This window comes from Colobus angolensis, unplaced genomic scaffold, assembly GCF_000951035.1.
Source record: "Colobus angolensis palliatus isolate OR3802 unplaced genomic scaffold, Cang.pa_1.0 Scaffold124, whole genome shotgun sequence".
Lineage (NCBI taxonomy): Eukaryota > Metazoa > Chordata > Mammalia > Primates > Cercopithecidae > Colobus > Colobus angolensis.
The window spans coordinates 4,461,930-4,487,464 of NW_012113586.1; the positions used below are offsets into that span (position 1 = coordinate 4,461,930).

General features: G+C 40.7%; 1 protein-coding gene across 1 annotated transcript in view; it reads right to left on the reverse strand.

Moving 5' to 3' along the window:
- The window catches only part of SLC22A15 (solute carrier family 22, member 15), a 70,947-nt gene that overhangs the window by 36,586 nt on the left and 8,826 nt on the right, over positions 1-25,535 (reverse strand). The window contains exons 2-3 of the mRNA XM_011933201.1: positions 7,008-7,140; positions 5,862-6,026 (exon numbers count right to left, since the gene is read on the reverse strand). Coding sequence (XP_011788591.1) covers positions 5,862-6,026; positions 7,008-7,140 — 298 coding nt within the window. The remainder of the gene's footprint in view (positions 1-5,861; positions 6,027-7,007; positions 7,141-25,535) is intronic.

Consider the following 25,535-nt stretch of genomic DNA (forward strand, 5'->3'; position numbering starts at 1 on the left):
CGCCGCAGCCTCCCAAAGTGCTGGGATTACAGGCATGAGACACCTTGCCCGGCCGAAGTTTCTTAAATCACAACTCACTCTCCCAATTCTCCCTACTGCCCTCTCTACTTAATGTATTACTATAGGATACATGACATTTTGTATTTATTTGTTTCCTGTCTGTCTTTCCCAAGTAGAAAATAAGCTCCCTTAAGCATGGATTTTTGTCAGCGTGATGATGGAAAAATACCAACCATGGAATTGTAAAGAACCTTACACTTTTTGAAATAAATATTGACATGGGTATTAAACCCACAGGCTTGCCCAATATTCCTGCAAATTCTGTACCTCTAACCCACTTTCTATAACTGCCACTATTGCTATTAGTGGTAGTAATAGCTATTATTTATTAAGCATAATGGTTTCACATACATTGTCCTATGAAGTAGGTACCATTATCAACCATATACTAAAGTGGAAAATAGCTCAGAATGCTTAAGTGAAGCTGCTTAAGGACACAGAGCTGTAAGCAGCAGGGCCAGGATTTGTGCCCAGGCCTGTCTGAGGGGGAGGCCTGTATTCTATACCATTCCTCTCTTCTATCTCCCTTCTATGGAAAGGCAATTTCTGTGGGCATTCCGCAGTGACAAAACTTTGTTGATCTTGTTACAAAAATAATAATCTTGTAATACACGTGTTTCCTTTGATTCCTATCCATAGCTTATTACTTTATAACAAATAAGTAATGGCTGGTATACTGTTTGACCTAGTGAGGAAAGGGAGAGCTAGAAAGGGAAGCTGATGTGACAGCATATTCAGAGTATGTGGTCCAGTGAGTCGTGGGATGAGGACAGTGCAAGTTTCCTGGAAATTGAAGACAGTCAATAGCTACTACAGGTTCACTGCTGTAGATCAAACAGCACCTGGCTTCCAAGAATAAGACTTCTTGTCTGTCGTTGCTCAGAATAGTCCTGAGCACTCAGTATCCCTTGACAACAATGTAGGCAAAAACAAGAAAGCCCAGAGGATGGGATGGTTTCAGAGGGACCAAGTTCAGAGGCCAGTTCTGCTACATACTACTCTGACCTTGGGCAAATCACTAAATGTCCCTGAGTCTCAGTTTTCTTATTGGTGAAATAGAAATAATAGTGCCTACCTCAAAGGGTAGTTTTTATTAGTTTCAGATGAAATAATGCATGTTATACAGATGTTGGTTATATTGTCCCAATGTAATCTGGATTTAGCCCTTCTATTTATTAACCTCAAAAAAAAAAAAAAAAAAAAGGCCATGTAAAAGCCTCCTGTTGAATCTATCACAGAAGATTTTCTACCTGGTTCTCCTTCCTAATTCCAAGAATGCCCCCACCCGCTGTTGGAGAACTGAATTCCCTGACTTCACCTCTGTGGTTCAAATGGGGCCTGCCAATTATAGTTCCTTTAACTGCAGGGTGACTTCAATCAGCTGAGCTGATCAGAGGACTTACCCAAGATTTTAAATACTAGACTTGGAGCTGCTGGGCCCTGTCTCTGACTACACAGGGGAAGCTTCTCAGAGAGGATGAGAACCATCTGACTTTCTGGTTCTGAGCATCTTCAATGCCTGGCTCTTCATAGTCTAGTTATCCTAACCAAATGATTTCCCCTTATATATGAGCTCATTAGAGTTGAGCCTCTGTCACAATCAGTAAGATCTGGCATCAACTGGACATGATGGACAAGAAGAAATGATTCAAAGTTATCTAGTTTGGTGACCTTAAATTCTGTGATGACATAGGCAGAGGTCTCAGAAAATAAGGTAGCTAAGAAAGTAATAATTTTTTATTTAAGGAGTCAATAATATTCACATCTAATGTCCAGCAAGAAGCTGCACATATATGCCTGCAAATGACAACAGGGAGAAGGCGTAGAGAGGAATATAATAAGGCTCTATGCTATTTGGTTTAAAAAAATTAATAAAAAATAAACATTTCAAGTCTTCTCTTCTGGAGTATCATAGGTGGCTTTATAACCATGTATATGCCTTTACGTACTAGGCCTATTTTAAAATTTATTCCCTACTTATTTTTAATTAATTTCAATTCTGCTATTCCTGCTCAGTTTGCACTAGTAAAAGCTAATTTCGGCCGGGCGCAGTGGCTCAATTGAGCCTGTAATCCCAGCACTTTGGGAGGCCGAGACGGGCGGATCACGAGGTCAGGAAATCGAGACCATCCTGGCTAACCCGGTGAAACCCCATCTCTATTAAAAAATACAAAAAACTAGCCAGGCGAGGTGGCGGGCGCCTGTAGTCCCAGCCACTCGGGAGGCTGAGGCAGAATGGCGTAAACTCCGGAGGCGGAGCTTGCAGTGAGCTGAGATCCGGCCACTGCACTCCAACCTGGGCGATAGAGCAAGACTCCGTCTCAAAGAAAAAAAAAGCTAAATTTCAGCAGGCTAGATAAGAGTACATAGTTATGACTTCATTTTTATAAATGGTATCAGTAATCCATCTGGTTTTCAAATAAAGACCACAAAGTCTCCTTGAGTTCTTTTGCTCTCCCCATCGCTGCTTTTCCTTTAGCAAGTCACTTTCCCACCAAAATCCAGCTCAAACACATCCTCTTTCTTCTCCACTGCTTCCATCTTGTCTAAGTCACCACTGGTTTCACGTGGCCAACTATAGCAGCCTACTAAATGATCCCTCAATTTCTGTACCTACCAGAGTAATCTTTCTGTATATGAGACCCTATCACTCCTGTATTTAATATGCCCCACTGGCTTCCCACTGTACTTCAAGTAAAAAGCCAAATTCCTCATTTGGCCCATCACAGGCCCTGTATCATCTGGTCCCTCCCAACCTCTCACTTCACTCTTTCCCTAACTCTCTACCCTGTAGTCATGAGAACCTTTTTAAAGAAGTTCCTTCCTGCTTCAAGTCCTGGGTCTTTGCCATTCCATCTAGCTAGAATATTCTTCTCCCAGAATTTCACAGGCCTAGGTCTTCCTAATCATTCGTATCTTAGATCAAATGCCCACACTGAGGTTTTCTCTAACTATCCTATTTAATGTAACTACTCCCTGCAATTACTATCTAGCCCATTACCCTCCTTCATTTTCTTCATTGTACTTCTAACTTTCAGAAATTATCAATTTGTTCCACCTTTCCTAAGTAAAGCATAAGCTCCATGAGAGCAAGAACCTCCCCCAAACCATCCTTATCTTTTCCACCTTTTTATCTAAAAAAAAGCAGTGTTTGGCACATGGCAGAATCCATTTAATAAATGAATGCTGTGGAACAGACACGCAAAGGAAAAGCTCTGGAAGCATACACAGCAATATGTTAACCACGGTTGTCTCTAGGGGAATAGGACTATATGTATTCTTTAGTTTGATGAAGTGTGCATATATTTCTTATTTTTTACAATGAGCATTGTTACAGGAAGATATTAATATAAGAAAACAAATAATAAATATATTAATATGGAATTTTTCACAGCTTCAGTATTTTTTGTTTTTCACTTCTTAATTTTTAGTCAATTAGCTGAAAATCCTTTTTGCTAAGTACTACACTGCAAACAGGTCAAAAATGGATGCTTGCAGTTTGTACTCGTGCTTTTTGGTATATGTTTACATATTGTTTTTTACACATTGCAAATATTATTTTGTAATAAGCATAATTTTTCAAACTAATTTTCATTGCCAAATAATCAGGCTATTTCCAGCAAATCCCCTATTGCTGAACATTTATGCTTTTCTCTGACTTCTTGCAATTCATAAGCATATTTGAAACCACAGGTGTAGATAAAATCATTCTGGAAAGAAACCAGCTTGCAAAGAAAGACCAAGGACAAAACCCTGGGGAAGACCTCGGGTTCATGAGGGAGGGAAGGAAGCTACTCAGAAAGAGTTCCAGGTGCTATCAGAGCCTTACTTTTGCCCTGGGTGCAGGGTTGTGGTCTTCAGGGAACTCTCACACTTGCTCTGAATTTCACATTGAATTTGGCAACCATCTGGTTTCACTGTTACAGTTTTTCTTCCTCTCTCCCTTTTCACTTTGCTACAGAAATTTTGATAGTCTCATCTTAACCTAGCATCAAGGATAAGAATGAGAGTTCAAAATACTTCAAGGGGACTCCTTTCACTGGCTTTAGGCAACTAGCAAGAGAGCAAGAGACCAGGGTTGGTCCTTTAGCCTAACACATGCAACAGGACAGGAAAAATACTTAGATAATTTGGCAGGATGGGAGTGTATACATCTTTTATAAAACAGCATCTTCATGCAACAACTAAAATCAAATATAAATACTTTAATAGAGAAATGTAAGAGGTACAAGAAAAATATGTATTCATGGTGCTCTACATGAGCACAACTTTGGACCTCAGAAAAACTGAAATCAAAGGAGAGAGTGCCTTTATCCCCTCCCTGGATACAGGGAGCAGGCATGATCACCATCATTACCAACTTTTTAGAAAGTCCCAGGAAATTGGCCATACTATTTAGAAAAATGACCCTAAAGTCTCAATGCAAATTGAAGACTCAGAGGAAGCTCTTTCACTCATCCTAGGTTAGGACCAGTTCCAAAAAGGCTTTAGAAGTTGCTACAGACAAGGTGAATCCTAAGGCAACACTGTAAGACCAGAAGCAAGCCTGTCTGGAGAGGATGGAGCTTGTGTCTCCTCCTCCCCAGCCTAGTTCTAACTGGTCCTACCCTATGGATCCTTCAGCTCGACAGCAGTTTAGTGGAAATGCAAACAGAGCAGCAGTCTACTTTATTTAGCCTGTGTCTTCCAGTTCAATACAATAGCCCATAGAACTTCAAAAACAATACCAATTAGAAATAACAGGTTGACCAGGCCAGCACTCACATGAGGTGACATGCTGAAGTTCCAAGAGGAGAGTCTTTAGGAAACAGCGGAAGGATGACCTGGGTGTCATCAAGACCCAGGTTGCGGTTCTGGCCCTGTCAGTTATCAGCTGCTGACAACGGGCATGTCACCTCACCTCTCAAAGGCTCAATTTCCTCATCCATAAAACGAAGGTAGGAATCCTTAACTAAGCTCTGGGAATATTACAGATAGATGTCAAATGCCTAGCATGGTAGCTGGTACATAAGAGATGGCTGGCACTGTGCATCAGGTTCTAAGGAATGGTATTCTCATATAGATCCTCCTGCAGACACATTTCTATCAGTCACATGGTCAACCTGTTTCCAATATCCGTGTAAGAACATCCATGGGAAACATTCAATCATTGTCAAGTGAATGAAAGTAAAAGAAACAAAAAGTTATCATTGCAAACCTAAGTCTATAAAGTCTTAGACACAATATTTGAAGTCAAACAACCTTTTAATTAAAATCATTTATTTTACTATCTATGTAGTTCTTGAGAAAATAATGGGATGGTCAAAAATAATTCAAAATACCGTCTCAATTTTGGAAATTAAGTATCGATGAAGAAATGCTACAATAGTACTATGTTGACTTGAGAGCAGTAAAAACAAAAAAGGGTGGTGAAACAAAGATTTAATTATCTAGAATAAGAAGGCTGTAAGAAAGGAGTTTCTAGTATTTCCTATGTCTGAACTATTTTTCAGTTTAAGTTGTAAAAATCTGCTAGTGTCCTTCTGAGGAAATCAATACTCTCCACAGTAATCTGTATGCAGTCCATGAGGCGGGTGGCAAGCTCACATGTGAAGCAGTACCCCAGGGAGAGTGTCTGCAGAGGAATATTAATAAAATGACTTGTTCAGGGTCATACAGAACCAACTCAGAAAAGCAAATCTAATAGTTGGACAAAGTACCTCAAGTCCAAATGCATTTCCAGACTCTAGTATTAAACTGGGTCCCTATAAGATTTTCTGGAGCTGCTCACCCAGTCCAGAGCTGCATGATTTAAGCAGTACCTGCAAGTGCCCAGTAGGCGGTGCCCACACATTCATTAAGCAAGACAAAGGCCACCAGCGACATCCCTCCATTCATCATGCCCACCAGGAAGCGAGTTATTGCAAAGAACTCATATGAGGGGGAAAACCCATTTGCGATTGCAAATAAGATGTCAAGAGCAAAACCTAGAAAGAGAGAACAATATTCAATAATCCAGAGGCAAAATAGCATTTGATCAAAGTAATAAATTATATTCATTAGCTTGTAAAATAAACATTTGTAAACTTAAATTTTCTGAGCTGGTTTTTTTTTTTTTTTTTTGAGATGGAGACTCACTCTGTCGCCCAGGCTGGAGTGCAGTGGCGCGATCTTGGCTCACTGCAAGGTCCGCCTCATGGGTTCACACCATTCTCCTGCCTCAGCCTCCCAAGTAGCTGGGACTACAGGCACCCGCCACCTCGCCTGGTTAATTTTTTTTTTATTATTTTTTAGTAGAGATGGGGTTTCACCGTGTTAGCCAGGATGGTCTCGATCTCCTGACCTTGTGATCTAACCGCCTCGGTCTCCCAAAGTACTGGGATTACGGGCGTGAGCCACCGTGCCTGGCCAGCTGTCTTTTTTTTTTTTTTTTTTAACAGCTTCTCTTGGAAACTATTTTTTTAAAAAAACATAAGGTTTACTTTATTACATGGTTTCTGTCAATCACAGACAGTTTTCAATTATTCACAATAATGCTGGAAAATGAAAAATCCTTGCTCATACTCAGCTTGTCAAGAGCACTAGGCCAAGTTCTGTAGGGCTCATTTGAAATGAATCAACACAGAGAGATATAAGGAATGGGGCCTAGTACACTGTCACAGTCTCTTACTTCTCTCCTTAGCAACATGGCATAAACTAAAATTGGGGGTTTGCAGAAAGCACCATCACCTATGAAAGGTTTATAACACAAATATCTGACTTTAACTAGGTGGGCTAGTAACTTAAAAGTGCCTGGCCAGAAGCAACTTGAGCTGCAGTTTGGCCTCTTGCCAGGGTAATAAAGATCAGTTCTGTGTCCATATCCCAATTCCTGGAGAACCTTAAGGAAACAGTCCCCTTATTATTTCCCTAAGAATCTTAGAGAAATAAGCCCCCTCATCCAGTTTACGAATACTCTAATAGATTACCTGTGAGATAGACTTTTTTCCTTCCAAAGCGATCTGAAAGCTGACCAAAAGAGATAACTCCAACAAATACACCACTGAAGAAAAAAGAGCTTGCTGCACTGACTTTGTAGGATCTGTTGGCAATTAAAAACCACTAGAGGAAGATAAAACAAAAGAGAGACATGTAGGATTGAGTTAGCTATTAAAAAACCAAATGTGCAACAAAAACTTGTGCACCAGAACTTCTATACTGCATGATCCACTATTAACCAGAATTTGTCTATCTCAGACAACGTCCAATGAGATTTTATCTTCAGAAACACTAGAAATCACTATTATTATGATGCACTCCCATAGTACTCTATACATACCTTATTACAGAATTGAACACAGTGTATAATAGCTAATTACTTATGCATCTATTGACTATATCCCTCATCCCAAGGCTCTGTGTTTCTTGAGAGGAGCCTTGTCCCATTTATTCCCATTCTCTGATGCCTAATACACTATATGACATATATGAAGCAATAAATACATGAACTTTTTGTCCAGTAGGCTTGTGAGTTTAAAATCCCTTGAGTATTTTTCCTCAAAAAGATTAAACACAGAATTACCATATGATCTGGCAATTCCATTTCCAGGCATATTCCCAAAAGAACTAAAAGCAGGGACGTGAAGAGATATTTGTGCACCCATGTTCATAGCAGCTGTATCTGCAATAGCTAAAGGTGGAAACAACCTGTGTCTATCGACGGATGAATGAATAAACAAAATGTGGTATACATGTACAGTGGAATATTCCTCAGCTTTAAGAGGAATGAGAGAACAGGCAGAGATTTGTTAAAGGATACAAAATTACAGCTAGATAGAAGGAATAGGTTCTAGTGTCCATACATATCACTGGAGGATGACTATAGCTAACAACAATATATAGCTTCAAATAGCTAGAAGGAGGATATCAAATGTTCCCAATACAAACAAACGATAAATATTTCAGATGATAGAAATGCTAATTACCCTGATTTGATCACTATACATTATATGTATTAAAACATCACCATGTAGCTCATAAATATAATTATTATGTCAATAAAATTAAAAAAATAAAAAGGAACAAAATTCTGATTCATGCTACAACCTAAACTCTGAAGACACTATGCTGTATGAAATAAGCCAGACACAGAAACACAAATATAGCATGATTGTATTTACATGAGGTACCTGGAACAGTCAACTTCACACAGACAGAAAACAGAATGGTGGTAACCAGGGGCCAGAAGGAGCAAGGAACAGGGAATTATTGCGTAACGGAACAGAGTTTCAGTTTGGAATGTTGAAAACATCCTGCAGATGAATAGTGGTAATGGTTACACAACTATGTGAATGTATATAATGCATCTGAAACTATACACTTAAATGTGATTAAAATGGTAAATTTTATATCACATATATTTATGACAAAAGAAACTCCTTTAATATCTTCTACTTTAGGGAAACCTAGCAACTTAAAGAGAAAGTTACCATTCTCTGCTTAAAACACCACTATCTCAAGTCTTGTCTAGTGATGTGTTAAAGATGATATTTGGTTATAAGAATAAAAGTGAACCCATGTCACAGAATAACCTCAGAGAACCAAGACACCACTCATCCTTCCTCTTCCCGGTCCCCTTCACTAGAATCAGTGATAATAGGTGTGTGAAGGGCCCCTCCTCCTCAAGAACTTGCAAGAAAGAATCCTCAGTTGCTCTCTCCATCTTTCAGATCACTCCCTTCTGATGCTTCCACAACCAGTCCTCATGGCTCAAAGTACATCATCCCCTTTCCTCCTAGTCTTGTAAGACTGGATTGATAAAGGTCTTGACAAGACAACTTCTGGACATCTCTATTCAAAACCACCCACCAAAAAGACTCAGGAATTGGGAAAAACCGATGAAAATAATGTCCCCTCACTCATGTGTGCTTTACTTCTGAATTCCATTCTTCACATGCAATTCTTAACAAGGTAGATTAGCTGGCTTTCCTAGCCCTTCTTGGATTTACTTTTTCTTTCATTTTTTTCTTTTCTTTTCTTTTTTGGCAGCGTTTCGCTCTGTTGCTCAGGCTGGAGTGCTGTGGTGCCATGACAGCTCATTGCAGCCTTGACCCCCCAGCCTCAAGCAATCTTCTTGCCTCAGACTCCCAAGTAGCTGGGACTGGAGGGAGTCACTTTAAATAGGTGGTTCAGGGGAGGATTCTTGCAGGAGGTGACATTTGTGACCTGGATGATGACAAGTAACCAACCACAAAAAAACTCTTTGGGGAATATGAGAATAATTGCAGTGGCCCCAGGTGAAAACACACCAGTGTATCTCTAGTGGAGGTGGTATGAAATTAGGCCAGCGAAGCAGGTGGGCATCAGGTCATGTAGGGTCAGGCCAAGGTAAGGAGCTGAGATATTTTATTGTAGTGCAAAGAACGAATATTGAATTACTGGGTTTATGTTTCTAAAGATCACTCTGGCCACTTTATGAGAATGCAATATGATAGGAAAGAGTGGAAGCAGGGGAGTTACAGTAATCATTTAGGAGATAATGATGGCTTAGATGAAGGTGGAAACAGTGGTGATGGAGAGAACTGAATGGACTTGGGATGTATTTTGAAGGCACGACTGTCAGATGTTGTGATGATGTATTGTAGTAGGAGTAGAAAGGAAAGGAAGAGTCACCTAAGTTGTTCATTTTAGCCACTCTCTGGGTGGTTGTGACATTTATCGAGATAGAGAAGGGTGCAAGAGGTGTTAGGTACATGGTGGGAATTCAAGAGTTCTGTGTGAACAAGCTCAGACAGAGCATGCCTATAAAACATCTAAGTAGAGATGTCAAGCAGGCATCTGGCTGGGAGTGGAGCTCATGGAAGAGGTTATGAAGGTTTATGAAATTACAGATACAGGCTGGGTGCAGAGGCTACGCCTGTATCCCAGCACTTTGGGAAGCTGAGGCTGGAGGACTGCTTGAGCCCAGGGGTTCAAGAGCAGCCTAGGCAACATGGTGAAGCTAGGTCTATACAAAACACACAAAAATTAGCTGGGTGTGGTGGTGCACACCTGTAGTCCCAGCTATTCTGGAGGCTGAGGTGGGAGAACTGATTGAGCCTGGGAGGCTGAGGCTACAGTGAGCCATTATCATGGCACTGCACTCCAGCCTGGACAACAGAGTGAGACCCTGTCAAAAGAGATGAGAGAAGAGGGGAGGGGAAGGGAGAGGAGGGGAGGGATGGAAGAGAAGAGGAGAGAAGAAAAGGAAAGAAGCAAAGAGAGAAGAAAAGAGAGAAAGAAGGAGAGAGAGAGAGAAAGAAAAGAAAGAAAAAGAAGAAAAAGAAAAGAGAAAGAACGTTTCATATAAAAGACTAAAAGAGCTGCAGTATTTGAAGAAAAAATTTTGTTTTGTAAAAAAAGAATTTATTTTGTAACATGGATAGTTCTGTGGTAGAATTTTCGACTCATGAGGAATGCCTACAGTAACATTTCACCAGGTCTAAAAACAGATCAGTATGAGATACCAGGTTGCCCTAGACAAGACAGGAATGTATCTGTCACAGGGAGATTCCTTCTTTTACAATGGCCAATATGCACAGCTTAACTGTACTTGTTCTTAATACCTTGAAATTCAAACACTAGCTTTTTTTTTTTTTTTATGTTCTTAGTGTTTGTTTTGGTGTTTTCATGCTTTTAAAATCTGGCCTGCAACTTTAGTCTTCATTAACCTGCACCTCAAGTTTTGCTAGTCTGTTTACATGGCCAAGATATTGATCTTGGCCTGTTTTATTGATTAAACACAAAACTGATCTGTTTTGTGTTTAATCACTGAAAAATGGCCAATTTGAAAACTCCATAATCAACTATTCTGTTGTCTCATTTGCTGAACTTCTCAAATCCATGGAAAAGGGTGCAATACTATCCTTATAAGTGGATAGCTGTCAACTTTTGTGGAAGTTTAGGAGGAAGTAGCCCAAGGGATGTTTGAGCAGCAAATTCCAAATTCTGATTCTCAGGCTGCCATTTCCAAGTGTCAAAGTAACTGCTAGTAATTTTTCTTCATGTCAATGCTGGTTGGGCTCATGCATCTTTCTATTACTCTTGGAATACATGCAGGAACTGACAGAAAAATGGAAAGACAGATTTTTCAAAAGCAAATTAGAGAATGTGAAGCTGGAACCCAGATCTCCCTGACAGATCCTGGTGAACTGGGGATGGCTGACACAGGGATGCCAACTCACAGATTCACAACAATGGGTTGATAACCAGCCCTCCACATCCTTCATCTCCCAACATGTGAGATCTTGGTTTAAATGTTTTGTTTTGCCCAATTTTAAAAACTTTTCAAGTATTGTTGATATATTGATCACATACCTACTGTGTGATCTAAGGAGTTTTATTTTGTCAAAGCCTAGACAAGGTAGACTAGAATATTGATCCCTACAGTATTTAGAAAATGTATTGGCGTAATCTATACTTAAAGTTTTCGAAGGAGCTCACTCTCCAGACAAGACTCAATTGCTAGCTCATTTTCTTCCCCCTTTGGTCAATACTTAGTACTAGGGTAAAACCCAAACCAGGATATTACCAGGCCATTTTAAGCTAAACTGTAATAAACCTAAATATGATAAGTGTGGATCTCAAGAAATGTGTTTTTATGAGTCTTTAGATTTTAAAAATCACTAATTTATAAGTCATTCAAACCCTGTTGACTAGAGATTATTAAGGTGATGAATTTCCTATTATTTTTTGTTAATAAGCCAAATTCTAAAGCCACAGAAAGAATGTTTTTTTTTTTACGTTAAGGTATTTCAAATTGAAAAATCATTTGCAAATTGAAAAAAGCAGGAAATCTACTTTTCTTTTCCCATACATTAACAGAAAAGGAAGACTATAAAGACAAAATATTTTCAGTCTCTCAGGTTGACTTACATCTACTTCTGTTTTATAACCAGCATCTGTATTTTTGTTCTTATGCACTAAATTGAGTTGAGCATTCAATGTACTCTATTTTCAAAAAGGATTTGAGGGGCACAGCACTACAAGCACTCGTATAATCATTCGCTCATCTAAAGAGGACCTGAGAGAAAATCAGGCACAACTGGGGGCAGAACCAATAGTAGGTGCCTCTAATATAAAAGATGAAAGGAACATAAATATGGCAAATACAGGCATGAGCACAGAGCCAGGGCTATGCGGTGCCTTCCAGTTCCTAAAGAGGAAAAAAGCTAGGTGAACAGAAGTGAAGGGGGTTGAGACAGAGACACTCTTGGCTGGGTACTAATGAAACATTTGGAGGTTTCTTTTTTTGGTATTTATATTCTTACTGCTTAAATGCTGAGAATAAATGGCACGTCCTGAAAAGGGATAAAGTACTGGCGTACATCAAGAAAAGTTGCTTTAGCCGCAATACAGAGAACAGAATGGAGGTAGCAAGCATGGGAGTGGGAAGATCCATCAAAGGCCATTACAACCATGCAGGCCGGAACCGCAGACTTCCAGAAGAGAAAGGATTCATGCAGGATATAGATGCCTGGAATTCAGAGGTGAGATCTGGTGTGAGTCATCTATGAACAGGTATTATTTGTAGCCACTAGGATGTATTAGGCCAACCACAGACTGAGTGAAGCTTAAAGATAAATTTAAAAGGAAGCAATCAAATGTATCTTTAGCACCTCTCTTAAAATCGTAAAACCTTAAGCTTTATGGACATGTCACAAATCAAATAAATCATTTTCCTGAAATACAAATATAATCTGAAAAAACAAAATATTGCTTTAAAATGGACCACATGCTTATGTAATCCCCAAAACAAAATTAACATCTGTGTAATGAAACAATGTATATCAAAGATATGTGAAAGAGGAAGGCTGCCATACCTTATAACCAGATAATTAATAACCAACCAACTTTCACATAATACTCTCCCCTCATCCCCAACAGCCAGCCTGTGGTATGTAAATTACAATATATTGGCTAAAGACTTTCTATTTTTTCACCCTCAGCATGTGTTCCATTCAGGAAGCTATGGAAAAAGTCAACGGAGTACTAGATGGAATACTAGAAATAAGGGGTCCTTTTGACTTAGGGTAACAGAATCAGATGTCACTAGAAAGGAGGGGGAAGGAAGAAAAGGAAGGTTGCATGTCGAGCATGAAGTGAGGGTTATGCCCTGTGTGCTTGGGGAACAACAGGGAGAAGGCTGGGGGTGAGGAAGAAGAGAATATAGATGCCCCTTGACTTAAGATAGGGCTGCCCGGCCCCCAGGGTAAGTTGACAATACTGTAAGTTGAAAATGCATTTAATGCATCTAACCTACTGAACATCATACTCATAGCCTACATTAAATGTGCTCCAAACACATTATCCTACAGTTGGACCAAGTCATCTAACACAAAGCTGACTTTATAATAAAGTGCTGACTACCTCACGTAATTTATTGAATACAGGAGAGCACTGCAGAGAATAATACCTTGTTTGCCCTCAAGGTCACGTGGCTGACTGGGAGCTGCTGCTGATGGGGCGCTGCCCAGCATCATGAAAGAGGATCCTCCCACACTTGTTACTAGCCCAGGAAATGATCAAAAATCAAAACCGGAAGTGCAGTTTCCACTGAATACTTAACACTTTTGCACCATCATAAAGTCAAAAAATCACAGGTCGAGCCACCCTAAGTTGAGGACCACCTATAATGTGTTTTAAAATCAACTTCCAAAGTGGTTATTTTCGCATTTGGCTGATCTGTTGTTTCAGGGTGTATCTTACTCCACAGTGTGCGTTTTAAATATAAATACCTAATAAGTTTCCATTTTTCAATTGACTTGTATCATTTACACTTACTGCCCGACATCCTGGTGTACCCATATGACACAAACAAGCCATCTCCAGGTTTCTTTCTTTTCCTTCCTCCACCGAATAGCCCTGTGCTGTTGTTATTATCCTTCCCTACTATATTAGAGCACAGAGATCAGGAGATGTTTCTTTTTTTTCTTTTTAAGAGACAGGGTCTTGTTTTGTTGCCCAGACTAATCCATGAACTAGGAGATGTTTCTTAAGTTGATCATGAATATTAGGAAGACCAAAGAGCAAGAAGGACCTCTATCATACTGACTCCAAGAACTGGGACACATATGCAGCTTCTACTCTGAGCAACTTCTCCTAGGCTCTACAAATGTGATAATTTGTCTGCTTCAGTTTTCTCCTATGACCTAAATAGCCCATTGTAGGTTTTTTATTTCTTCTTCTAATTTATAGTGACATTTCATGGAATAAGAGTTGAAAAACATGCTATAACCACAAATCACTCTAATGAAGGGAGAAGTGAATGGTAAATAAAAAATCATTTACACCAAGCTTTTACAAGCAGTGGGTCATTTCCCTCTCCCAAGTGGGCTTTGCCCTTTCTTGCCCTCCTTGTTTTGGCTCAGGGCGGGTGACTGACTCTGCATCACCCACAGATGAATAATGTAGTACCACTGTCCTGCAGAAGTCTAGGTAAGGGTATGGTTACCCAAAGAAAAGCAAACAGATTTTTCATTCCACTTTTGCCATGAAGCATGACACCTGCCAAAAAGACCACTCTCAGTACGCACTGTGCCCTCCTCTCCCCACTCCCCACTTGCACATCTACCTCCTCCCCCATGGTGAACTATTCATTCTCCATGACACACGTTAAGTCTCATCTGACTTACCCTAGCGGAGCTTACCACTCTCTCCTTTCTGCCACATCACCCTATTTTTGCTTTACGATAATGCATGGTGAAGTGTGCCCATTTGTCTCTCCCCTATGATGCTGTGAGCTTCTTAAGGGTATATTTGTATCCCCCGTGGTAACCTTACAGTGTCTGTCAGCACTAATTAAATATTTGCTGAATTATTTATGTAAGAAGAGTAAGTGCCATCATCTTATGGGCATCTTCACACACAATATCTCCAGGTCATGACTTCGAGAATCAGGTTGTGAGTTTATGGGCATACAGGGAACTACCTAATTGGTAATCATTTCCTTGGAGTCACCAAATGCCATTCTCTTGAAAAGGAGTGTAGACAGATTTAGAATTTGAGGGGTTTCCCTTCTTCTTATAGACAATCTAAGAGGAGCTAGAATACTTTGGTTTTATCTTTAGTCCCTGAAAGCACTTTATTTGGTCCACAAATATCCCCAATGACAGAAGCATATACAATCATGCAAGGATAAGAAATGTGCCATGGATGAGTCACAGCCTATCAAGGAACCTGCAAGACAGGCAGGGGCTGTGGCAGGTTAGAGAGTGGTACCTAGCCCCTCAGCTGGCTGCTGTATCCCTTTTAAAAGGCAGACTTGTTCACGGCCCCACATAGTTCACTAGTCCCAAAGAAGCCTTCTCTGAAAGGAGGACACACCACATGACTGTTCGGGGCATAGCCCACCTAATCACAAAGAAAAGGAAGACAAAGGGCAGGTCACCCTGGCTGTCCAGGCAGGTCAACCAAAATGGGCAAACAAGACTGGGCACGTGCCTCTTGATTGAGCCTCTTGTTGCTGGAGGTTGTGCGTTGATGAAAACCAAGTCATATTATAACTGCCACAGCCCTACCCAGACTCCCAGCTTGTCAGTATTTCAAGGTTGCAGGGACGAAGCCAACAGCAGCTTCCTAGGACCCCTGCAGCAAATCCATGAAGGCTCTACACAATCAGAGAACTGCTATGGTCTCCTGTGAAAAATTCTGAACGGCTCTGATAACAATTCCAACCAAACTTCAGCCCTTCCCTGGCCCGTATTTAAAATAAAAATAATTACAACTCTGTACATGAAAATCTAACTTCAGGAGAAAATCAGGTAATCAGAGACCTCCTGTGACTGGGGAGTACTTGGACAGGGTATTTCAGGAACAGTTTCATGGTGATTAACTAACTTGCTTCATTTCAATGTAGTTGTCACTCTGAATTACCACTTAATGGGTGAAGTGTGCAGGCTATAACAATCAGTAGTACAGGCGTAAGGAAGCAAGACATTAAAAAAAAATTAGCCCCTAAAGCAATTAATTGCAGTGAATTTTTCAAATAGTTTTAATACTCTGTCTTTTGACCCCAGGGTATGGCTTGGGGAAAATATATTAATCTCAAGATAACAGCCAGTCAATTTCAGCTCTTCAATATCCACAGTGATATTAAGAATTCCAACCTTACACTTTTTGGTTGCAAACATTAATTAAGCATGATAATTGTGTGTCTCCGTGATATTTGGTGCTTTCTGAATGAGTCAGAGCTCAGGGAATAATCTGAATACAGCAGACAGCAATTTGCTACATAAATTTGCTCCAATAGCTATTAGCTCATTTTAGAATAGTCAAGACTCCTAGATTAGAGTTTTGCATTAAATACCAAGTTAATCACATCTACCTAACCTTTTATTTGCCCTTCCCAAAAACCCTTCTAAAGAAACTTCTGCAAGGCCTGACGCAAGTGTAATAAGGTGCAGGGTGGACATTAAAAAATGTGTGTTTTTAACACAGTATCTTTAAACTATAGAATTTCGTAGAATCTCTCTTAATAATTATCTTCCAAAATTTTATGTGATGGGTCAACAGGACTTCATTTTTGTTCTTTAACTTTGATTTCAGACAAGATTATTTCAATATGAACCAAATATTACCTATACACGACAGATTATATATTAAGGATATTCACCAAGTTAGTGACATGTTTAGGTGCCAGTTTCAGTACTCCTTTAGAGATTTGCAGGGGCAAGTGAGAGTCTAGTGAAGTCACTGATATTGGTTTAATGCTAAGAAATTAAGTGGAAGGTTTAGTTTGGCACTGCACTTCACCGTAATAAGGATGAACTCAGCGTAGTGCAGAGACTAGTGGCTCCTCGAGGACACCAGCTAAAGAGTGACTGATGCCAACATGCTGCCTGGTGCTGCTGGCCTTGGCTGCCCCTCGATCACCATTCACGCTATTCTCCATTCTGCTGCTGTCTCTCCATTGATTCTTATCATTTTGTTTGAAAGCAGCAGCAGGAAACTTTCAAGCCACCTATACCACACCAGCATTCAGAACAGCACCCAGACCAGGCTCTAAAGCACAAAGCAGAAGTACAGTGCGTGAACTCACATATAATTCACAGTCGGAACGGTGGGATGGGGGCACACAGCACAGACACTTCATTGGTACCTCAATATAAAGGACTTCAGGAAAAACAAGAGATTCTGTGTTAAACATGTGAAACAGAAGAGGCCTTTGTTAGGTCTCCCTGAATCTATTCAGAGAGGAGAGACATGGTGAATGTCACTGGGGCAGGTGGTTGCGGGGCTCTGAGAATACAGTGAACTGCTGATAGCATGAGACTTAACTATTGTCCATTCTATTTAATTCTCCTTTGTTATTTTTTGTTCTATTAGGAAACATGTACATTTATTTGAGCTTGACCAGCAAGAAAGCTTAATGTAATCATTATTACTTCTACCGTACTTGAGCGGGTTTTGTCGGGGTGGAACACTGGCCAGGCTCCTCATGAGTCTGACACACACGCCCCAGGTCACATCGCCTTGTAGAAGGCAGATGCTGACACCACTCACAGATGGGCTGCCTGCCTGGCCTCCTTCCTGCTGCTGGCCCATGCCACAGTGGCCAGGCTTGTTTACTAACTGTGGGGCACTGAGGAGGTCACCCAGCTACTCTGAGCCCACGTCTTCTTCCCTTTTTAATTAGCAGGCTAATATTATTGCTTTCCCTTCTCCCCTAGAATTCACTCTGTCCAAAGCACTCTCGAGCACGTGACTGCGAGCATCTTATTTAGCTTTCAGTCCAATGTGTTGGGAAATAAATGAAACTTTTTATATGAGGAATGTGAGCCCTCCCTAAATTATTGGGCCCAGAGAGGCATTGGAATGAAGCAGCAGTCATGTCCCCATCTCCCCTTGAGCCAAGTATCATCTCTTGAAGCTGCTTGCTATGTGGACTCTAGATTGACAGCACTGGTAGCTATACATTAACCTCACAATGCTGCACACTGGACACCATAACCCCTACTCTATAGTTCAACAACATACTGCCAATTGCTGATCAATGTTATTTATGAAAACTCCTAACAAACAACCTTGTATCCACCCACTCCGTGTTCCTCTTTTTGCCTTTAAAAGATTACTAGCAACAAAGATCGAAAAGGGCACTTCTGACCGTAAGTGGGAAGTGTTTCCTGGGCAGCTGTCCTCACCCTGGCTCAAAGAAACTCTTTAAAATTATATATTGTGCCTCAGTTTCTTCCTTTAGGTCAATATTTCGTGCCCCATACACTATCTCCCCACGGTCACTGTGCTAACTGTTCTCAAATCTGCCAAGGCATACTCCTATTGGTTCTTCCTGTCCCTTCACTGCCAGTGAGCCACATGGCCCAGGCAGAGTCAATCTTCACCCTGCTCTCATGGACATGTTTCTGGGGCTGCCACAAATGGCTGGGGGTGGCAGAGGTGCTGAGGCCCTGGACCCTACTCCTCAGGAATGACAACAGCAAAGTATCTAGGTCTTCTAAATACTGAAATGCCAGCTAAGATACCATTTAAAACTAAAGGCTTCTATTCTTTTTTGTTTATTAAAAAAGCGTGAAAATCACTGAAGTGGAAAGAATATGAGCTCATCAAATTCCAGAGTAGCAGCTTATTAGGTGTATGATTTAGGGAACATTCTTTAAATTCTCTTCATCTGTTATTTCACTAATAGAGTGGGGTTGTTGGTAGGACTAAATATACAGCATCTACGGAAGGCCTCTGGCAGAGAGACTCCCATCCCAGAGTGCGATTTTAAACAGTGGATAGCTGCCTCTTCCCTCTCTCCTATACCTACCAGACCTTGTATAAGTTTATCTTCTCACCCACAAACTCAGTACAAAGTGTGGAATGATCTTGTCATAGCTGAGGATCCCATGGAGGTTGCGGAGTTCTGTCCTGCTGTGTGGGTCAGCGATGCCACCTGTACTCCTCCATCAAAGAGTAGGCAGGCCACGGCCACCCTTGCAAAGCACCACGAACCCACTCAGTCTGAAGCAGCCAGTTCAGCATCTGGAATGCTTAAAAGATGATTCATCCCAAATCATGACCCCAGAGTTCCCAAAGAGCCCTGAGGGAGGGTGGAGGTGCCATAGGTGACATTATGGGGATCTCATCTAACTGTGCAGCAGGGACAGCCCATGCCCTGCTCCCCATGTTGTTCTGGATACATAATGGAGGACCTGCTGGAGACTGAGGGTCACTATTTGCACAGGTAATTTGTACCTTGGAATAAACCTCTGAGGGTGGATAATTGTTTGACACCCTGGTGGAATGAGGAAAATAATGTGTGCCTCTATATCACGGGAAGAAAGTACCAAGTATTTAGAAATGTATAATTATGAATAACTATAATCAAGGTGGATAATTATATATACATCCAAGTCTAAGCATCTCAGTGGCTACACATGATGAGAATGAGAAAGAGGACAGATGAATAACACAGGAAGAGGGAGGCAGACAGGGTGAGGAACGGAGGGTGAGAAACAGAAGCAGAAAGGCAAACGGGGCAGAAATGATAAAGATAGACACAGGGAAAGGCAAGAGAGAGAGTGAATGCAATGGACACAGAAAGAGAAACAGAAACAGAGAGGTAAATATAGACAGACTGAGATGAAGAGACATGGGAACAGGCAGAAGCAGACATATGGACAAAATGACAGAGATAAGAGAGAGCAATAAGGACAGAAGGTGGGAAGAAGAGAAGGAAAGGAGGGAGGGAGGAGATACAGAGATACAGACTGACAAAGACAGATAGCAAGAGAGACAGCGATTCATAGATGCACCCCAGTGGGCTAAGATACAGGTAACAGGAAGAAAAAGATGTAGCTACTATCATAGGTGATAAGGTGAAGGCTATCTCAGCCCTTAATTCTTTTCCTCTGAGAGCTGCTTTAAAGATCTTCAGCACTTACCAAGGAAGCCATTTCATTCAATTTCTCCTGTTTCTAACACTCTTTATCTTGGGAGTAGTAGCTCCCTGGGTTCCCTTTGACTAATTTAACCTTCCTTCTGTCTTCCGCCTTCAGTCGGGCACTGTTTATTGTGAGGTCCTAGAAGTCAGCACAGGAGATACAGTGGGGACCAGCTTACCCTATCCTTGTTGTCCTGGAGTGCAGGGTCTAAGAGCTCTCTCTCCTTATAGCAAGCCTTCTGTAACATAAGGCAGGTAGTAGTTGCTCAGTGAACACTTGTTAATAATGGTATCCCCTCTGGAAATATCTAAAAGGGTTCCTAATTATAGATTAGCATACATACAGTGGGATATTCTGCATAAATGTTGCTTAGGTCAAGCTCTCACCCTGGTACCACAAGCATTCTTATCAAGATTGCATTGTCCAGTGGTGGTCAGCTGTCCTCTTCAGAAAACCCATTCTCCAGAAGAAGCTACAAAAAGGGGTTGTCAAAAATGGGTGCTTTGCTTATTCTTGATTAAAATAGTGGCCTATTGACTAGAAATAACAAATACCAAAAGTGGGCTAACACTGGTGAAATTAAAGGCATTCAAGATACCTGGATTATGTCAATATATTAAGGGTACTCCCCACCCTTGCAGGAATTTGTGAGATAATCCAATGTGTAGGTACTCTACCTACAGGGTTATGCTCTCAGTTAAAACCCCTCCTTGGTCCTGAGCCAATATGAACTCTGGAAGCTTCTTTCTCCCCAATGCTGGCTGAGGAGCGGAGGTTGGGAGTAGGAGTGGTGGTATCAGTACCATGCCTATGGAAAATTACATGGAAGCAGTGTTCAAAACATCTAGGAGACTAAAGAGCTAGGACTTCTCAAGCCTGCAAGACAGTTTTTTATGTGATACTTTGTTTATAAGAATTTAGTTAATAAATGTATATATTGTATATGTGGCAGAATTTGGTCTGGGATTTGCTTTCATTATAATGTAGTAATAGATTTATTGGAGAGCAGACCTATAGTTCTCACCAATTTCAAAATCCTATGGAGATCCTAAGTAAAACTAGGGCTTTTCGCAGAAATTACTAATTTCATGTTTCAGGGGTGTGAGGTACAAGATGAACTTGGAATATCTTGTTATGCCAAAAATTTCTGATAGGCATATCAAAAATGATAGGCATATCAAAAGCATACAAGAGGACTCCCACTTCCAAGAAGACTAAGGAGGCATGTTTTTCCTTATTCCTCCCACTAAAGATAAGAACAGAAACCAATAAAATTTAAAACTGAAAAACAATAGAGAAAAATCAATGAAACAAAATACTGGTTCTTTTAAAAGATCAATAATATTGACAAATCTCTACAATGACTGAGAAGTAAACAAGAAAAAAATGACACAAATGTCCAATATCAGGTAATAAAAGAAGGTATATCATTTCAGACCCTGAAAATATCAAAACAATGATAAGGTAATACTATGAACAATTCTACACACATAGATTTGACAACTTAGATAAAATGGACCAATTCCTGGAAAAGTACAAACTACCACAACTTATCCAATACAAAATAGACCATTTGACAAAATAGCCTTATAACTATTAAGAAAATTGAATTCATAATTTTAAAACTCCCCAAAAGGAAATCTACAGACCCAGATAATTTCACTGGAGAATTCTACCAGAGGCTTAAGGAATTAATATTAACTCTACACAATCTCTTCCATAAAATATAAAAGAAGGGAACACTTTTCAATTCATTTTATAAAGCTAGTATTACTCTGATACCAAAACCAAAGATAGTCCCAAAAAAGAAAACTACAGAGCAATACTCCTCACAAATACAGAAGCAATAATCCTTATCAAAACATTAGCAAATAGAAATCAGTAATATATAAAAAGAAGCATGTACTACCCAGAGATGCAAGGCTGGTTCAATATTTGAAAATCTCTGCAATCCATCATATTACAAGAAAAAGAAGAAAAATTACACAGTCATTGCAACTGATATAGAAAAAGTATTTGACAAAATTCAATATACATTCATAATAAAAATTCTCAAAAATATTGGAATGGGGAGGAAGAAGAGCAAGATGGCCAACTAGAACCCTCCAGCAATCATCCTCCACACAGGAACACCAAATTGAACAATTATCCACACAAGAAAGTGTTACCAAAACACCAGGGTCTTTCTCTAGGTCCTGCTGCTTGCCATACAGAAAGCCAATCACTGAGACAACAAGTATTGCCAGGGAAGAAGGCTTTTTTTGGGTGCTGCAGCCAAAGAGATGGTAGATCAGTCTCGAATCTGTCTCCCTGACCAACTGAAACTGGGGACTTATATAACAAGGAAGTAATGTAGCTACATGCAGGAAAACAGAAATTAGGGAGAGGTAACGAAGCAGTCCTGATAAATGAGGTGTCTGGCCTTTCACTGTCCAGATGCAGTGACCTGCTGAGTCTCAGTTCCTTGATAACATCTGGGAGGCCTAAAGTTCAGTTACCCAAGGAAGGAACTCCGATAAGACAAACATAACTTTCTCAAGTTTTAAGAATAGAAGGATCAATTTCTATGTTTATTCAAAAGAAACCATAAACATCAGCTCTTTCGGATAACTGGGCGAGTTTCAAAAGGACCTTCTTACGAAACAAAAATTAGGACTGATCACAGTACCTGGTTTTAACATTGCATCAAGGAAAGAGGCACCGAAGAAGGTAGGAAAGACAATCTTGAATTGCTGACACTACCCTTCCCCCATCCCACAGAAATACCACATGGCACAGGAAGAGAGAATCTGTGTGCTTAGAAAGCAGACAGCACAGTGATAATGGAACTTTGCATTAGAACTCAGTGAGGCCCTTCACACCACAAAGCAACACAGGGCAGAATTCAGCTGGTGCCCACAGAAGAAGCATTTAGATGAGCCCTAGCCAGTTGCCCATCCCAGTGGCCAGAACCTGAGTTCTGGCTAGCCCCACCACTGCAAGCTACAGAGCTCTGGGGTCTTCAATAAACTAGTCCTTGTGGCCTAGACTGTACTTCCCGGGCAAGTCCTGGTGCTAGGATGGGCTCAGAGTCAGTGGACTTGGGATGCACATGATCCAGTGAGACACCAGGTTGGGTAGCCAAGGCAGTGCCTGTACTGCCCCTTCTTCAATCCCAGGCGGCACAGCTCACAGCTCCAGGAAGAGAGGGAAGAGTAAGTAAAGAGGGCTTTGTCTTGCAATTTGCATACCAGCTCAGCCACAGTAAAATAAAGCATCAAGCAGAGTCCTGATGTCCCTATTCCAGGCCATAACTCCTGGATGACATTTCTAGACCAACCCTGGGCCAGAAGGGAACCTGCTGCCCTGAAAGGAAGGACGAAATCCTGGTAGAATTTACTACCTACTGATTAAACAGCCCTTAGGCCTTGAATAGAATAAATATCAGTGGTAGGCAGGCAGCAGTCACCACGAGCCTTGGACAAAACCCAGTTTTATGTTGGCTTCAGGTGTGATCCACCACATTCCCAGCTGTGGTTGCCATCGGGAGAGACTCCTTTGCTAGAAGAAAGGAAAGGTAAAGGACTTTATCTTATAACTTGGGGTTATAAGATATAAAATGTTCAAAAGCTCAGCCACAGTAAAATAAAGAACCGAGCCAACTCTTAAAGTCTCTGACTATAGGCCTTCGCTCCTACATGGCATTTCTAGACCCATCCTGGGACAGAAGGGAACCCACTCCCCTGAAAGAAAAGATCCATGCCTGTCAGCTCACCACTTGCTAAGTAAAGAGCCCCTGGGCCTTGAATAAACATCAGTGGTAGCCAGGCAATAGTTGCCACAGGCCTGGGGCAGTGTTGGCCATGGGCAAAGGCTCCTTCTGTTTGAGGAAAGGAGAGGAAAAAGTAAAGGGGACTTTGTCTTGCAACCTGGGCACCAGCTCAGCCCCAGTAAAACAAAGCGTGAAGCAGATTTTTAGAGGCCCTGATCTCAGTCCCTACCGCCTGGATGGCATTTCCAGACCCAACCTGGTCCAGAAGGGAACCTGCTGCTCTTAAGGGAGAAGATCAAGTCCTAGCAGGAGTAATCACCCACCGACTAAAGAGCCCTTGGGCCTTGAATAAACATCAGCAGTAGCCAGGAAATAGTTGTCACAGGCCTTGGACGGGACCTAGTACTATGCTGACTTCATGTGTGACCCAGTACAGTCTCAGTGGTAGTGGCCAAAAGAGTGCTTATGTCACCCCTCCCCTAACTCCAGGGAGCTCAGCATGGAGAGAGGCTGTCTGTTTGGAAAACAGTAAGGGAAGAGAACAAGAGGCTCTGCCTGGTAATCCAGGAAATTCTCCCAGATCTTAACCAAGACCACCAAGGTGGTATTTCTACGAGTTTGTAAGAGTAACAGTGCTACTAGGCTTGAGGTGCTGTCTAATGCACTTATGGCTGCAGTGACCAAAAACTTAGATCACAGCACTCAATTACTATTGAATATTTTCAAAGCCTTCTCAAGAAAGACGAGTACAAACAAGCCCACACTGTGAAGATTAGAATAAGTACCTAACTCTTCAATGTTCAGGCATCAACAAACATCCACAGGCATCAAGATCATCCAAGAAGACATGACCTCATCAAACAAACTAAATAAGGCACCAGTGACCAATTCTGGAGTGACAGAGATACGTGACCTTTCAGAAAGAATTCAAAAATAGCTGTTTTGAGAAAGCTCAATGAAATCCAAGATAACTCAGAAAAAGAATTCAGAATCCTATCAGATTAATCTAACAAAGAGATTGAAATAAAAGGAATCAAGCAAACATTCTGGAACTGAAAATTTTTACTGACAAAATGAAGAATGCACCAGAATCTCTCAAGAGCAGAACTGATCGAGCAGAAGAAAGAATTAATGAGCTTAAAGACAGGCCATTGAAAATACACAGTCACAGGAGTCAAAAGAAAAAAGAATTAAAAAATAATAAAGCATGCCTTCAGGATCTAGAAAATAGCTTCAAAAGGGCAAATACAAAGAGTTATTGCCCTTAAAGAAGAAGAAGAGAAAGACCTTGGGATAGAAAGTTTATTCAAAGAGATAAAAACAGAACTTTCCGAATCTAGAGAGAAAGATATCTATAGTCAAGTACAAGAAGGTTACAGAACACCAAGTACATTTAACTCAAATAAGACTACTTCAAGACATTTAATAATCAAACTCTCAAAGGTCAAGGATAAAGAAATGATTCTAAAAGCAGCAAGAGAAAAGAAAAAAAATTACATACAAAGGAGCTCCAATATGTCTGGCAGCAAATTTCTCAGTAGAAACCTAACAGACCAGGAGAGAAAGATATGATATATTTAAACTGCTGAGGGAAAAAGACTTTTATCCTAGACTAGTATATCCAGTAAAAGTATCCTTGAAACATAAAAGAGAAATAATGACATTCCCAGACAAAAGCTGAAGGATTTTGTCAACACCAGACCTGTCCTACAAGAAATGCTAAAGGAAGTTCTTCAATCTGAAAAAAAAGGACATTAATGAGCAATAAGAAATTACATGAAGGTACAAAACTCACTGGTAATACACAGACAGATACAGAATATTATAACATTGTAATTGTGGTA